At 57.8% G+C, this 15,601-nt stretch overlaps 3 protein-coding genes across 5 annotated transcripts in view; 1 reads left to right on the top strand and 2 right to left on the bottom strand.

The window, feature by feature from the left end:
* Positions 1–1,651: 1,651 nt before the first annotated feature.
* ATP6V0B (ATPase H+ transporting V0 subunit b) lies at positions 1,652–8,289 on the bottom strand. Its single transcript, XM_032118341.1, has 8 exons — positions 8,128–8,289; positions 5,077–5,125; positions 4,510–4,593; positions 3,987–4,064; positions 3,348–3,417; positions 2,950–3,001; positions 2,352–2,542; positions 1,652–1,970 (listed from the first exon to the last, which is right to left on the bottom strand). Exons 1-8 carry the CDS (start codon positions 8,192–8,194, stop codon positions 1,947–1,949), a joined length of 615 nt encoding a protein of 204 aa, XP_031974232.1. The 5' UTR covers positions 8,195–8,289; the 3' UTR covers positions 1,652–1,946.
* Positions 8,290–8,527: 238 nt separating this feature from the next.
* DPH2 (diphthamide biosynthesis 2) lies at positions 8,528–12,354 on the top strand. Of its 2 annotated transcripts, none has more exons than XM_032118287.1 (6): positions 8,528–8,685; positions 10,128–10,240; positions 10,361–10,581; positions 10,774–11,412; positions 11,534–11,719; positions 11,813–12,354. In XM_032118287.1, the coding sequence occupies exons 1-6, from the start codon at positions 8,539–8,541 to the stop codon at positions 11,941–11,943; spliced, it is 1,437 nt and encodes a 478-aa protein (XP_031974178.1). In that variant the 5' UTR covers positions 8,528–8,538; the 3' UTR covers positions 11,944–12,354. The 2 variants fall into 2 exon arrangements, with proteins under 2 accessions (XP_031974178.1, XP_031974179.1); XM_032118288.1 differs by lacking the exon at positions 8,528–8,685 and adding an exon at positions 9,951–10,035.
* Positions 12,355–12,809: 455 nt separating this feature from the next.
* The window catches only part of IPO13 (importin 13), a 32,047-nt gene continuing 29,255 nt past the window's right edge, over positions 12,810–15,601 (bottom strand). Inside the window, exons 16-20 of one of the 2 annotated variants that reach the window (XM_032118285.1) lie at positions 14,271–14,337; positions 14,045–14,103; positions 13,827–13,916; positions 13,493–13,674; positions 12,810–13,374 (exon numbers count right to left, since the gene is read on the bottom strand). In XM_032118285.1, coding sequence (XP_031974176.1) covers positions 13,275–13,374; positions 13,493–13,674; positions 13,827–13,916; positions 14,045–14,103; positions 14,271–14,337 — 498 coding nt within the window. In that variant the 3' untranslated portion in view covers positions 12,810–13,274. The remainder of the gene's footprint in view (positions 13,375–13,492; positions 13,675–13,826; positions 13,917–14,044; positions 14,104–14,270; positions 14,338–15,601) is intronic. The other variant, XM_032118286.1, reaches the window with a different exon arrangement.

The raw sequence follows: 15,601 nt of genomic DNA, 5'->3' as shown, positions 1-15,601 counted from the left end.
AGCTTTTTTTCCTCTGCTTGAGCAGCAGGTGTTTAGTCCAAGTCCTGGAACCCAAGCACACACACCTAGAACGAGCTGAGCACAGGGTGTGCTCATCCTATCACTGCTGGCTATGGTAGGTGGGCTGGGGGTCACCCTGAGAGCAGCCTTGATGGGTCTCACATCCTTATAAGGGACCTATGGGCAAATCCGGAGTCCATGCCCCTGCCAAAGCTGTGATACACACAGGCAGGATTGGGAGACTGGAAATGCACCTCATAGAGGCACATTTCTGACAGCTAGATGCATTTCTATCTGGGCAGGCCAGGGAAAGGCCCACCCCTGAAAGACAAGTGGGTGACTCCTTCAAGACAGCTGCTAACCAGGAAGATGATTAACCCATAAAGCAGCTTCTCTAACACCAGCACAGCCTCTCCAACCCCAGGCATCTCCTTCCTGAGCTTGGTGTGGGTCTGATGAGATGGGGGCCTCATACGTCTCCAGCCTGCAGGAGCAGCAGCAGGAGGGGTACAGCTCTCATGCAGGACAGGCAAAGTCTGCCCACACCTGACACCCTTTCTTCCAACCAGGCAGGGCCCGGTTTGTGTCCTGCCACTACACAGGGCACACATTGTCCCAGGGGACAGCCAGCACAGCTACAGGGGCAGTGGCTTGGTTTTCCCCCACAATTGTCACGCAGGGCTGAAATACACTGCAGTCCCAAAACTCATAGGACAATGTGGGATAGAGGCAGGAGAGCAGCAGATCTCAGAGGGGTCGTACAGAGGCAGCTATCCTAGTTCAAGGGCAAGAGTCAGCGGGCTGCAGCAGCCTCACTGCTGCCCCAGCCTGTTGCATCCACGTGGAAAGAGAGGGGCAGCTCCAGGCGTGCATCTACTGACACAGCACTGGAAGATCAGTGCTTTCTCTATGAAGGTATACTGGTAGCAGAGCAGGATGAGGGCCTTGTGCTGCATACAGCAGACAGCAGAAGCAGCAGGACCGTGCTCTTCCCTTCCCCCAAGCAGCAGATGAGCTGCAGGTCCAGCTGTCCACAGCCAGCTTCCCCACACTATTCAGCACAGCCAGGGAGAGGGAACAGAGCCAGCACAAAGTGTCCCCACCCCTGGGACCTCTGCCAGGGCCCCCTGGATAGAGGGGCACGGCAGACTGAAGAGCCCCAGCGAGCAGCCAAGTCACACCAGGGAGCTGCTGGCTGGAGGGTGTCCTTTGAAGGGGCAAAAGCTTCACTTGTCTGCCCCTCTGGTGCCCCCCAGCTGCACAATGGGGCTACGGACACCGTGTTCACCCCCACTGCACTGAACTACCTGAATGGGAGAGGCCAAAAGCAGCTTGTGTTGGGCTCACGTTGGGCTGCTAGGAGCCTGGCAGAGACAACTTGGAGCTGCCTGCTGCCTGTTCCAACAGCCTCGTACCTGCTCCAGGCAGCAAGGCACAGCTCCGTGTTCGCACAGCCCAGGCTGGGTGGCTCTTGCAGTCTGAGCAGACAACAGAATTAACCCCACACAGGCAGGACACCACCAGGCTCCTGGAGCAGGACAGGGGTTCTGCCAGAGGCACAGAGAGGAATATCTGAGCACTGGGGCAGCCCAAACCAGCACTTGCTCCCTGCAAACCTCCCTGGCATGCACAAGGCAGAGCAAGAGCTGCATCCTTGGACAAGAACCATATTTATTTCACTGACACAGAATTGCACTGATGGTCGATTCTACACACTGGGGATGGGCAGCAGCAGGGCCCCACGGGCTGGGCCAGGCTGCTGGGGGCAGAATTCACACAGAGAAATTTGTTTCTTCCGAGGGGCCGATTGATCTGCAGGACGGGGCTCTACGCAGTCAGGCTCCTGAGACGCCAGGAATCTCCCACTCCAGTCAAGTATAGAAACATTAAATAAGTATATACAGAACCTCTTGGGGTGGGCTGGAATAGACTGAGTGCAAGAGGGCTCAGCCCATTTTTACTCTAGATGTCTAGAAAGAAAGAAAGAAGACAGGTTAGACTGTGGCCCACAAACCCCAGCTCAGCACCCCAGTCCCACCCAAGCACCCCAGGACCATCCAGAAGCTGCGGACAGCTTATCAGTCCCACTGGTAAGACATGAGCATCACACAAGGTGCACCCAAGGTGACACCCTCAGTGACAGAGGGGCCATCAAAAGGGTTCACAATATTGCAAATATGCACAGTATGCTGTGGGAAGAGCTGTGCCACCCCAAACCTTGTAAGCAGCCTCCCCATCCCAGTGCAGAAGATTGTGTTGAAGCCCCGTTGTGTCTCCCTGGGGTTGAAGAGCATCCAGGGTGACAGAAACCTTGTGCTCACGTAGGCCTGGTGGCCTCAGGAAGTAGGTACCTGCAGAATAGCAACGATGACCCCGAACAACCCTATGGCACTGCCAAAGATTTCCACGATCAGGATCTTGACGAAGAGGCTGGGATTCTGGGCATCAGCCAGGGCAGCCCCGCTGCCCACGATGCCCACACAGACCCCACAGAAGAGATTGCATAAACCCACAGTCAGACCAGCTCCAAACATGGAGAAACCTGTGAGAGAGGAACATTGCAAGAGCAGGGGGTAACCCCCTTCCACCTGCATCCATGACATGCTGCAGAAGCTCTTCCTCGAGGTGACAGAAGACCTGGAGCTGCCAAGCCCCAGAACGGCCCTGTTTGGGGAGCAGGACTGCTCCAAGGTGTGCCCCAGCTCCCGCAGTGCCAGGCCAGCAAGGGACAGCAACCGGCTGCCACCCAGGGGAGGAGCAGTGCTGCTGCTGGGCAGCACAGCCCACTGGGTGCAGAAGGACCTCGAGAAGGTAAGTAAAAAGCTGCCTTTTGGCAGAAGAGTCACATGGCCTTCAGACACCAGCAGCAGGCCATGAGTAGGTCAGAGGGTGGGGGCCAGGGTGTGGCAGTGCTCACAGCAACAGCACCAGGGACCCAGCAGTTCTTACCTGCATGGTAGTTCCTGGCTCCAATCTCTTCTGGGGTGACTCCATTGAAAGGCTGAGAGAAAGCACAGGACCTGGATTAGTGACAAGTCTGTGGTCTCTGGAAAAGGTACCTGTCCCTGATACAGCACGAGGTAGCCACGTTTCAGCCAGAGCCGGTCCCTGACTCCATGACAGGCTGGCTTCATGGCATCTGCCTTGTGTGTGCTCTCCCAGCCTCTATTCATCACAGGCAAGGATCACTACACAGACCACCAGTCCAGGGGCTCCCAGAGGCACAACGGTGTTCAAAGTCCCCACAGAGCTACCACTCACACCACCGGCCCATGACCAGCTGCCCATCCCCACCATGCTCCCGAGGCTGGCACAGGGATGGCAGGGCAGCCCAGGTGCTCCCGTACCTCAGCCATGTTACTGATGACTATTGCCATGATGATCCCGTAGATGGCCACGGCCTCGCAGAAAATGATGCTGTGGGAGAAAGGCAAAGCCTGAGCACAGCATCTCAGTCAGTCTGACCAGAGTGTCCCAGGGGAAAGACCCCACCCCAAGGAGCCCCTGCCACTTCATGCCCAGCCAGGCAGACCCCTCCACAGCCATATGGGAAGCTACCCACTGCTTTCCTTTCAAACTAGGGGGAGCTGCTAAACACAAAGGCTGGATGCTGGTTGTGCTGGGGCACCTGTGTAAGCTGCAAGGATCCTGGGGGAAGCAGGCCTAGGGAGCCCTGCCCTTCACCAGCCCCTTTCTGCTCCTTGTGGAAGGGTTGTGCAAGGACAACCCTTGCCTAGGCAGGATGTGTGATCTCAGGGTGTTTGTTTTGAACACACTGGGCTCATTCACAGCGTGATATCACACAGTGACCCTTCAAAGCACCACTCTGGCTCCTTTAGGGCTCTTTGTTTTGAAAGCAAACAGCATCAGCAGCTCAGCAAGGAACAGTCTGCCAGCAGCACCCAGCTAGAGAGCAGACAGAAGCCTCTTCACAGTGCTGCCTCACTGAGGTGCAGCACGAGAACTAACCCCAGGTCTGTACTTACCTCACCAGATTCTTTGTTTTGATCCGTGGGGCTTTGACTCCACCACCAATGATGCTGGAGCCTGTGATGTAAATCCCCCTGTAGCAGACAAGGGTGGTTGGTGGAAGGTCTGGCACTCACAGAATTCTATACAGAAACCAGAATCTTTCAGCTGAGCAAAGAATCAGGCATGCAGCTGGGGGCCACTGAATACTCAGCCTAGCCACTCCTGGGGTAGGAGTGGCCCCAGACTCCACCACCTATACCAGCAGAACTGCTGGGGCTCAAGAGTCACCACTGGACAGCCTGGGCTCCGGGGGCACAGCTTCCAGAGACTTCCCTGTCTTTCCATTGCCACTGCTGCCTGTCAGCTGGTCCACCCAGACCCCCCAGTGGCCCCGCAATTCAGTCCCACTGCTGTGGTGACCCACAGCCCTACATGTACACATTGTTCTACCCCTGCTCTGCTGTGGGAAAACTGCAGTGTATACACAGCTACCAAGGTGGGACAGCAGGAGAATGCTGAAGAGCCAGTCCCACTCACCAGGCAGCTCCCACCACAGACAGGGAGATGGCCAAGCCAATGCCCAGGTTGGACCACATGTAAGGTGAGGTCTCTGTCAGAAACCTGGAGAGGAAGAAGTGTCCTGAGTTAGCACAGAGGCTGAGTCCCCATAGTCACACCACACAGCCTACCCCAAAACAGGTACCCCTCCACCGAATTATGAAGCCCAAGATGTGTTGGGCAGCCAGACAGTGGGACATGAGAACCTCTCTCTGCCAGGCAGAAACACAGGACCCTCACCTGCATTGATCGAGATCTTCCTCCCAAACCCTCACTGTGAACCAGAAGCCTGGGCTCAGAGACATGGAGGGCAGAGCAGCAATAGCTGCACCAGGATCTCGTACGGAGCCAGCCATAGGAACACATGGGCTGCATCCATCCCACCTCCCGGGGAGCAGAGGCCCTGCTCACTGTAGCTCTTGCTCTCCTGCGATGTAGTGACCACTGCTCATCACTCAAAAGCAAGTGCTACTCCTGGGAGGCACTGCCAGCACCGCCTGCCTCCTCACACAGCCCTGAGGATGCCCATGTTTACAGGGAACTCACCAAGCCACATCAAAGCGGAAGCCCAGGTCAAATATCGTGTAGCAGATCCCTGGAAAGCAAGAACAAGAACCTCCAGGGAGGCACCAGCTGGATCCAGCACTGCTGGTTCCTCCCCACCAGCAAAGCACCGAGGCAAAAGCCCAGGAGCACAGCACAGCATGAAGGAGGGTTACTAGGAACACTGGCTCAGGCATGCAGTGTGGTGCAGGGTGTCCCCTCCAAATCCTACCCTCGTGATCCCAACACTTCCACATCAGTACAGGACAAACAGCCTGGAACTGCGATACTGTCAGGCCCCATCCCAGTCTTGCCCACAAAATGACCGTGGTTGTTGTCACACCCATTTTCCCTGGCCCTGCTGAGCACTCACAGACCATGCTGAGCTACAGGGTCTCAAGGGCAATCCATAGCCATGTGCCCTAGCACAGTCTCCACAGCAGCTCTCCAATGGCTCAGCTCTGCTGGAGAGCCACAGCTCCAGGGGACCAGCTGTGAGCTTTTCCCTGCCACAGGAGGGACAAGAGGAGCAAGGCTGTGCCCTGACTGACCATCACATGCTGCTACATCACCATCCCATCAGCGTTTGTGTTGCTTCCCAGGAGCCCATCAACACCAGAAGCTCCAGCTTTCCTCCAACACGCCCTTTGCAAGGCTGTGGGTTCAAGACATGACCGCTGTCCTCAGCATTTTCCCCAGGGTAATTTCCAGATAAATTTATACTCCAACACAGGCAGGACACACCAAAGCACTGCCCTGAGAAACTCAAAAAAGCCCTTCCTTTCCAAGGATGGCTTGCCCTGCTGCACTCATCTCCAACCTGGAACCACAGCCAAGAGCCACATCCCTGCACAGCGCAGGCACATGCAGAGGTGCTTGCACCGAAACCCTGCCTAACTCTGAGCTCCTGAGTGGGAAACACGGCTGCAGACCAGAAAAGACACTTGCTCTTTGCTGGAAAAGGGAGGGTGACCCAGCCCTAAGGAACAGATAAGCACAGGCACTGTGTGCTCCATGCCAGACAGAGAGGGTGAAGGGACAGGTCTATCATATCTGACTGGAACCAGTGTCTGTGTGATGCTGACCCTGCATACGGTTGGGAAAAGAGGAAATGGGAGACTTCTGAAATGCTCAAATGCAGCAAAGAGGTCACCGCACGTGTCCCACTGCTCCCTTCTACCCCAGAGTCGCAGCCTGGAGGTAGGGGATGTTGGCAACATGCCCAGCAGAAATATGGGGGCAGGACCATGCCCCCCAGGTTGGAGAAGCCCTTCCCTGCGCACAGCCAAGACAACTCATCCCACTGGAAGGCCTCAGCACTGCCTCAGTGTAGGGAAACCCTTGTAGCAGGGATGTCCCCATCATTCTTGTGTGCTCACCCCTCCACATGCAGCTCAGGTCTCTGCACCCCACTCACCAGGAGAGCACACAAGCACTGTCAGGCAAGCCAGCGAGCCCCATAATGGCAGGTGGTAATGCTGCTCACTCTTCCTGCCACAGAACTGGGGTGGCCCCCTCCCCTGTAGCAACACACAAGAATGAGGAATGGTGCCACCACAGCCAGGGAACGCAGAGGAAAGCCACAACCCAGCCTGCACATCTGGCAACCTTCAAGGATGATCTCTAGTGCTGGGCCCAGCCAGCCTGTGACTTGTGTTTTGGCTTTGCTGCTTAGCTGTCAGAGCAGGAACCGAACCCAGCCAGCTTCAGCTGCCTCCACTCCCCAGAAGTGGTAAGGAAGAGCTACAACCAGCTCAGGGCAGATCCTCAAGGCACCTTTCATCTCAAGAGCAGGTGTAACCTTAAATTCATATGCAAAAGAAACAGGGTAAAGGACACTTTCCTGTGAGCTCTGACTTCCAGCCCTGAAGCCAGAAGGACAGAAGATAGGGCAGCAGGACTGGAGGATCAAATAAGGGCTCAGGACAAAGAGAGAAAGCACTAAGAGACACTGCTGCAACACTGCACAGAGCAAGACCACTTCTTGCTCATGTCTTCCTCAAAAAGAGATTGCAACAGGGCAGAGGAAGTTAAGAGCAACTGGGCTCAGCTCAGTGAGATTTTCCGACAGTCTCACATTCACAGTGTGTGCATCTGCACTGGTGTGAGCCACATGATTCAGAGTGCCCAGTGAGGCAGCTCTGGGCCCACACTGGGTTCACCAAGCCCTGGAAACACGAGGGAGTGAGACACCCTTCACTTCTGACTCATTCTCTCCCCTAACCCAAACACTGAATCAAAAGCCAAGGTCTCCCAGCCTCCACCTGGTTTGTGGTCACTTCACTCTGTGCTAAGAGAAAATAACCAGCAGTCCCAGAGCAAAATCTACCTGCTGGCCCAGGGGCATTCATTAAACTCATCCTCCAAAAGCCCAACGTCTTCAGCAGCAGAGCGTGGGCTGCCATGAGCTGCAACACGGCCACGCAGCAGCTCCACAATCATCCGAACTTGCACGTTCTCTCTTGCTGCCGCAGCTTGGCAAAGCAAGGCGATCTCTCCAGCCGAGAGACATCAACCACCACAGTCTGAATGACCAGGCTCCTCCTGCCTTTACCTCCCCTAATCTACCAAATCCAAGCACGACCCCTGACGGGCACCAGCACCTTTCTGCTCTTGCACGCACAGAGAAGCAAATCAACTGCTCGTGCCAGACAGGCTCAGAGCGCTGAAAGCTGCACATCCAACAGCGACTGGGAGTTACACAGCACCGCTGGGGGCTCCGAGGGAGCCGCTGCAAGCCCCGAGGAGTGATGCCCAGGCTGGAGAGCCCCACAACAGCGCTCCCGGTCGTGCCGTAGACCACAGACCAGCCCTGGGGAGCACCGCGGCAACCGGAGGCCTGACAACGCTGCACCCCTCAACCCCCGCCTTCCTTTTGCACATCAGAGCAACCCTCTCGAGAAAGGGAGCAGCCAGCACGGGCACAGGCACGAACCGCAGCCTCCCCTCGGGCCCGGAGACCCCTCCTGCCCCACGGCTCAGCTCCGCAGCGCGGCCCCGTGACCCCCCCCCGCCTCCGCGGCCCCGGGCCCTCCCTCTCCTCCCGGCGCTGACCGACGCCCAGCAGCGTGGTCCAGAAGGCGAGGCCGAGCCCCGAGTAGAGCAGGGCGAGCCCCGTCATGGCGGCGGCGGCGGCGGCGGCGGGACCGGGCAGCGCGGCAGGAGCGGATCGGCCCGGGTCACCTGACCCGCGCGCGGCACGTGACCGGAATTGCAGCGCCCGGACGGAAGTGGCGTAACGCCACCGGTGCCACCGCGCTCGCTTATTGGCTGCCTGGTTTGACGGTGGCGGGAAAACTACATATACCATAATGCACCGCGAGAACACCTCTTTCCATTGGCTGCCCTCCCCTTCTCCGCCCTCCTGTGGGCGGGACTTCTGGCGGCGGGGAGGGCAGAGCCGAGCTCCCATTGGCCAGCGCCGCGCCGCAGCCCGGAAGCGGGCGCAGGGTCCCGCGTGCCGCCATGGCCGCGGCCTTCAGCAGCGACGGGGAGGCCGCGCTGCGGCGGGAGCTGCGCGCGGCCGCGGCGGCGGCACCGCGGGGCGACCTCGACGGCTTCTACGAGATGGGCCGGGCCGCCGCCTTCGTACGGGATGGCGGGTTCCGCAAGGTGAGTGGGAGCGAGGATGGAGCCGGCCGGGGGCTGCGCGCCGCCCCCTCTCCCGGTGCCTCACAGGATTGTTAGGGTTGGAAGGGCGTCTGGAGATCATCCAGTCCAACCCGCTTGCCAAGACAGGGTCACCAGAGCAGGTTACACAGCAACGCGTCCAGACGCGTTTGCAATGCCGCCAGTGACGGAGACTCTACGACTTCTCTGGGCAGCTGTTCCAGTGCTCTGCTACCTCCAGCGTAAAGTGTTCTTCCTCACTTTGAGGTGGAACTTCTTGTGTTTTAGTTTATGGCCATTGCTCCTTCCTCTGTCCTGTTGCTGGACATCACTGAAAAGAGTCCGGCACTGTCCTGTTGGCACCCACCTTTGAGATATTTATACGCGTTAATGAGATCCTGCCCTGCTTCCAGGCAGGACAGGGTTAATTTTTGCAGTAGTCAGGAGGGGGCATGGCCAGGACCCAGAGGTTGTTCTGTACCACCTCACATCCTTTTCTGGGGACAGGGACAGGGTCCTTCCCGGGTCCCGTAGTGTGGCACGGTCAGGGATTGTCAGAGCCCTGCATTGAGCACTCGTGTGTGAGTTGTCTCTTGTACACTGTTACTAACACTGTTGCTGTTAGCGTTGGTTTTTTAATTTAATTTGCTGTTTCCAGTAAATGGTTGTGATCTTGACCTGTGATCTTTACCCTTTGTGCCTCTGATTCTCCCCTCCATCCCGCTGCAGGAGGAAAAGGAGGGGGGGCAAGCGAGTAGCAGCGTGGTTTGGAGAGGCTCAGTGGGAGTGTCATTCCTAAACCAAAACAGATCTCCTCTCAGTCTTCTCTAGACTAAACAGGCCCAGCTCCCACAGTCTCTCCTCATAAGAGAGATGCCCCAGACCCCTCATCATCTTTGTGGCCTCTGCTGGACCCTCTTCAGTAGCTCTTTGTCTTTCTTATACTGAGGAGCCCAGAACTGGAGACAGTACTCCTGATGTGCCTCACCAAGGCCAAGCAGAAGGGCAGAATCATATCTCTCAGCCTGCTGGCCACACTCTTCCTGATGCACTCCAGGATCTCATTGGCCCTCCTGGCTGTAAGGGCCCTGCCAGCTCATGGTCAACTTGTCACCCACCAGGACTCCCAGGTCCTTGTCTGCAGAACTGCTCTCTAGTAGGTCAGCCCCCAGCCTGTGCTGGTAGTTGGAGTTATTCCTCCCCAGGTGCAGTACCCTACACTTGCCCTTGTTGACCCTCATTAGGTTTCTCTCTGCTTAATTCTCCAGCCTATCAAGGTCCCTCTGAATGGCACAGCCTTCAGGTGTATCAGCTACTCCCCCCAGTTTCATATCATCAGCGAACTTGCTGAGGATACATTCTATCCATTCTATCCCCTTCTGTCCCTTCATCTCACCCTTCCCAGTGTCTCATTCCCCATCTGTCTCACCCTTTGTTCTCCCCAGGTCGCCCTGCAGTTCCCTGACGAGCTCCTGGCAGACGCAGTGGAGGTGGCAGCGCAGATGGAGGCAGCGACCGGGGTGGAGATGTACGTGTTAGGAGACACCACATACGGCAGGTCGGTGTGGGGCTGTGCAGGGTGTCCTGGGGTTCCCCTGCAGGCAGGAATGGGGCAGTGCCAGGGAGGAGGGAGAGCTCCATGCTGCAGAGCCCATCTGACACCGGGTTCTCCTCACAGCTGCTGCGTGGATGAAGTGGCTGCTGAGCACGTGGGTGCTGAGGCAGTGCTGCACTACGGCCCAGCCTGCCTCAGCCCCTGCAGAAAGCTCCCGGTGCTGCACATCTTCGGGCAGCAGCCCCTGGACGTCGGGCGCTGCACAGAGGCGTTCCGGGAGCTCTACCCTGAGCGGCAGAGCCGTGTGGTGGTGCTGAGCGATGTGGTCTATGCCCATGCGATGGGTGAGTGCTCTGGGGCAGGGAGGGGGGCACTGGGACTGCTCTGAGCTCTGGAGAGCTGCCAGCTTGAGACCAAGCAGTCATTCATTCCCCAGACTTTGGCAGATTTGATTTCTGTCTTCTCCCCTGATCTATTGCACCTTCTCCACGTCAGGACTGTGGCCAAGTTTTGTTCTCACTCCTTTCTTCCTTCAGGTGAGCTGGAGCAGCAACTGCGTCCCGAGTACCCCAATATCATCTTCTCCAGGCTGGTGTGTGGAGACCTTCCTGGCCCCGCAGCGCCTGGGGAGGAGCGGAAGTTTGGTCGCCAGTTCTTGGTGGAGGCTGCTGGAGGGCTGCAGGACTATGCCATGTTCTATGTGGGAGCTGAGGGCCTCGCCCTCACCAGCTTCATGCTGACCTGGAACCGCTGCTCCTTCAGCTCCTTCAGCCCCATCACCGGCTGCGGCCGCCGTGAGACCCTCAATGTCAACCGGGCCCTGATGCGCCGCCTGTACCTGGTGGAGCGGGCCCGGGATGCCAGTGTGGTGGGCATCCTGGTGGGCACCCTTGGCGTGGCGGGCTACCTGACCGTGCTGCAGCACCTCCGGGAGCTGCTGTGCCGGGCTGGAAAGCGCAGCTACACACTGGCCGTGGGGAAGCCCAACCCCGCCAAGCTGGCCAACTTCCTGGAGGTGGATGTCTTCGTCCTGGTGGCCTGTGCTCAGAACTCCCTCCTGGACTCCAGTGACTTCTACCGACCTGTTGTGACCCCCTATGAGCTGGAGCTGGCCTGCAGCCCGGCCCGTGAGTGGACAGGGAACTACCTCACAGACTTCCGAGACCTGCTGCCCGGTAATAGCTAGAGACAGCTGCCCAACACCCTCCCAGGGCATATCCCACCCAGCTGCCCTGCCTGTAGGCTGCAGTTGCTCCAGGATGGATGGACCAGGCTAACATTACCATTTCCTGGCAGGTGCCTGTGCGCACGTTGAGCTCCCACCGGCTGTTCCCGCAGCGGAGGCTGTTCCCGACGTCTCGCTGATCACGGGGAAGATGCGGGCTACCCACCTCTGTGACCCCCCGACCTCCCAGCTGCCCCCCAGCACCACCCTGGCCTGCAGGGACCAGACACGGGCGCTCGCAGAGATCAGCCCTGCAGGTTTGTGTTGGTTTCATGGTGGGGCTGAGCCCTGGTGCAGGGGCAGTGCCACCTTCCTGCTCCCAGTAACAATTCCTTTCTCTCTCCCCCCAGCCTCCTTCCTGGAGTCCCGCAGCTGGCGGGGCCTGGAGCAGCAGCTGGGACAGACCCCCGTCTCCAAGGCTGTGCAGGGCCGACGAGGGATTGCCATTGCCTATGAGGATGAAGGGTGTGAGCAACCCTGATTCGGCAGTGTTGGCATCCAACCAGGAGTGGGGCCATGGGGGGGCCCAGGCATTGCCTCCCACTGGGTGCTGGACCTGCTGCCAGCTGGCCCCTTGCTGGATGCAGCCTTGGGTCCACAGTACAGCAGTGGGAGAGCAGGAGTTGCATGTGTGTTGGGGAATGCCTGTGGCACCCTGAGGCCCATGGCTAGGGCAGCAGCAGGGCCAGGAGAGACAGGCACTTGGCCCAGACCCAGTCTCCAAGGGCTTCTCCATCCAGGGCAGCTTTGTGCCTACAGGGAAAGGTTACAACTTTGCAAGAGCTGACAGTGCTGGGACTTGAGGCTTTTGTGGACTATTGCTGCTAACTAAAGCTGAAGAGGATTTGTGATTGAACTGGTTTTTAGAATAAAACACGGGCTGAGGAGCATAGATGGGTGATACCAGCTGTCCTAAAGTGAAAAATGTATCATGGTGCCCCTGTGGGGAGCAAAGCCATGTGTGTCAGCTACGACCAGCCTGAGAGAACAGAAAACCAGAACTAGGACCTTCAACAATGAAAGCACAGGCTGGGCTGGGGCACTAAGGCAAGGGCAGGGGTCTCTGAGCACAAGCAAGCCCCTCAGGTGCTCTTACGAATGGGAACGGGGTGCACTCATCCTGTGCTGCAGGAAGGACCCTGTGTTTGGCAGGGGTGGAGCCTGGCCCCTCTTATGTGAGGCAGGGCTCCATGCTGGGCAAGCAGGACACACTGTTTTTTGCCATCCCTCCCAAAGCCAGGGAGACAGTGAGGCATCCCAGCCTTGATTTAACACCCTCCACAGGGTCACTCCCCAGAGGCAAGAGGCAGGCAAAGCCTGGGCACTGCAATAATGACAGCCACAACATAGAAATATTCTTAATATAATTAGGTGCAGGGCCTCCCCCCTCCCAACCACACGTACAAACAAGCAGGGGGCAAATTCCCCCTGCCCAGCCAGCCACTGCTGCAGGCACAGGGCAGCCTCCCCGCTGCGGGGCATGGGCACCCACGGGGAAGGGCTGGAGAGGGCTGGTAGCCCGGGGGCAGAGCACCCATGCTGGGGCAGTCCTGCCCAGGCTTCCCCTGCCCCGCCACCGCCTCCTGCAGCCAGCACTCCTGTCCCCTGCGAGGAGGGAGCATGCTGGGGGAAACAAAGATGCTGACACCGAGATGCGGCCACCAAATCTAGCTGAGGAGTGTCCCGAGTGGGTTAATTCTAGGTGGAGGGTTATTCTATGAGCCGTACTGCAGCAGGGCAGGGAGGATGGGGGGCTTTTCCTTGTGGGGAAGAGCTGGTCCAGGCAAATCGTCCGTGGTCCTGGCCAGCTGCTCAGTAGTCTGCTGTGTATTCTGTACCATGCAGCCCTCGGCACAACAAGGTGAACTCCTTCACCATCTCCTTCACTCGCCGCTTGTTCACACGCTCTCTGCTAAGACAGAAGGAGGGAACAAACATGAAGCAGGAGCGCTGCACTGGGCCATGCAGGGGGGTCATTCCCACCCTGTGGGAATGTGGGGCACAGCTGCCAGGGCAAGTGGCACACAAACCTAAGGATCTGCTGGCTGAAGTTTTCTTTCTGCTCTGGAGTGACTCGGGCCGAGGGGAAGCCGTCCTGCTGCATGGCCTCCTTGATCCAGACGCTCAGGAGGCTGAAGCAGTGCTTGTTCAAGGCAAAGAGGATTTCTGCGAAGTGATCCATGAGACTGCGGGAAGCCTGGCCACCGATGCCCTGCCACAGAGCACACAACATGCTGAGCCCACGTTGTCACCCCCCTGCTCCCATCCATGCTGCTGGGCTCTCTGCCCCTTGGCTCCATAGGGATGCTGCTCAGGAATAGAGCCCAGTGCTGCCTGGGGAACCTGCAGTCCAGCGTCTCTCACCTCCAGCACTGCCTGCAGCAGCGCTTTGCCGTTCTCATGCACGACCTGTCCCACCGGGGCGATCTCTCCACAGCGGGGCAGCAGCTCCGTCTGCAACACAGAGTCCAGGCCTGCTCAGTGCCAGCACAGGCTCCACACTGCAGCACCCGTGCCCAACCTCAGCCCCACTCCGGCCTTCCCAGCTCTCAGAGAGGACTTCATGATGGCATCATACTCACAAAAAAGCCACAGGATGCTTTGACTGTTGGGGCCTCGGGAAACTTGAGAGAAAGGACACCTGCAGGCAAAAATCACTCAGATTAGCAACCAGAAAACTCCCTTGCCATCCCAAATCATCCCTGTGGTCCCCACCCCTTGGCTGTTTTGTGCCCAGCTCTACAGGAGGAGCAGGCTGGCTTCTCCTCAGAGTGATTTAGAGCACATGCCCATGCCCATGGTACTCACCACACTGAAACACTGCTTTGACATCCAGGTTGCTACACAGGAAGAGGTCTGGCTTCCTTTTCAGAGCCTGCAAGGCACACAGACAGGTAGCATGAACCCAGCACTGTAGAGGCAGCCAGGAAGCCTCCAAGGAACCCGGTGCCCCAGACAGCCTCTGCCTGGACACACACTTACCTGGGCACACCCACAGCAACCGGCAGTTTCACACAGTACAGCAGGAAACCATCACTTTACCCCTCCCCAAGAATATCATTCAAACAGCCAGGCAGTTCGCTACACCCAGGATCCACTGACCCCAGAACTGAGGATAGGTGCCGCAGTGATGTGCAAACACTCGGACACAGAGGGCTCCTGTCCCATCAGAGCAGATCAGGCAGCAGCACCGCTCCCAGGACAAGGGCAGCCATGCAGGGCTCAGCAGAGACCAGCCACCTGTGTGCTTTGCTTCTCTCCTGAAGATGCTGGCATCCCTGGGGTCACTGCAACTGGTTCAAGCAGTAGCCCCAGACTGCACCAGACGACAGTGAGATGCCAACATTTCTTGGCAGTTACTGAGCAGCAAGTCTGAGATCAAGAAAGCTTGGGTTTTTTAATGCCACACAGTGATTCCACCAGCCTCTGTGCAGCCCAGGCACTGCTGCTGGAAACACCCTGAGCTGTGGCACCTTGTGCAGTGACTTGGTCCCCCTGGTGCTGGCACTGAGCAGTTACTGGGTGGAAATGTTTCAGCTTGCACCTTCCACTCCATGGGAAGTGTTTCCAACCTGCCTCAGTGAGCCCTACTATATTAGGCAGCCAAATTAATCTCCTGACCACCATACCCACTGCTGCAGAAAAGCACTGGGAATGGCAGCCATGCCTCCTGCCCTGCTGTCACTGCAACACCAGGGACAGCAGCCATAGCACTGGAGCGGCCCAGCTGTGTGCCTGGAGCTCAGAGAGCAGCACACCAGGGCAGGCAGCCCTTGGGGTGAGCTGTGTGTGGGGCCACTGCTGCCCTCTGAGCCTTTTCCCAGGGATAAAAGCAGGGACAGCTCTCAATCAACAGCTCTCAGGACACACAGCCATCTGCCCCTGTGGTCTCTACCTGGAGCAAAACAGACTTATTTCCCTTCCCTTCTTCTCCAGGGAAAGTTCATAGCCATCTGCCCAGTGCAGATGCTGGAAAACAAGAAGCTGAGGAGCAGGTTTCAGAGTTAGCCCATCTCCTTTCTGACCTTTTCTACCACGCACTGCAAAAGAGGATTCAGTTTTGGGCACTGAAGGCATCGCTGTACCAGGTGGAGGAGGCACAATCGCAGGGACCTGCTCCCTGCTGGATACAAGCCGAG

Source organism: Corvus moneduloides, chromosome 9, assembly GCF_009650955.1.
Source record: "Corvus moneduloides isolate bCorMon1 chromosome 9, bCorMon1.pri, whole genome shotgun sequence".
Taxonomy (NCBI): domain Eukaryota; kingdom Metazoa; phylum Chordata; class Aves; order Passeriformes; family Corvidae; genus Corvus; species Corvus moneduloides.
The sequence above is the reverse complement of the archived record's forward strand: the minus strand, read 5'-3'. Positions and strand labels throughout refer to the sequence as shown.

Coding starts and splice junctions, on each gene's coding strand:
- ATP6V0B (XM_032118341.1), bottom strand. CDS start 8,194: ATGACGGGGCTCGCCCTGCTCTACTCGGGGCTCGGCCTCGCCTTCTGG. Junction 4,594..5,076: donor TTCCGCTTTGATGTGGCTTG/GTGAGTTCCCTG, acceptor CTTCCTCTCCAG/GTTTCTGACAGAGACCTCAC. Junction 3,418..3,986: donor AAAACAAAGAATCTGGTGAG/GTAAGTACAGAC, acceptor TTTCTCCCACAG/CATCATTTTCTGCGAGGCCG.
- DPH2 (XM_032118287.1), top strand. CDS start 8,539: ATGGCCGCGGCCTTCAGCAGCGACGGGGAGGCCGCGCTGCGGCGGGAG. Junction 10,241..10,360: donor GGAGACACCACATACGGCAG/GTCGGTGTGGGG, acceptor TTCTCCTCACAG/CTGCTGCGTGGATGAAGTGG. Junction 10,582..10,773: donor GGTCTATGCCCATGCGATGG/GTGAGTGCTCTG, acceptor TTCTTCCTTCAG/GTGAGCTGGAGCAGCAACTG.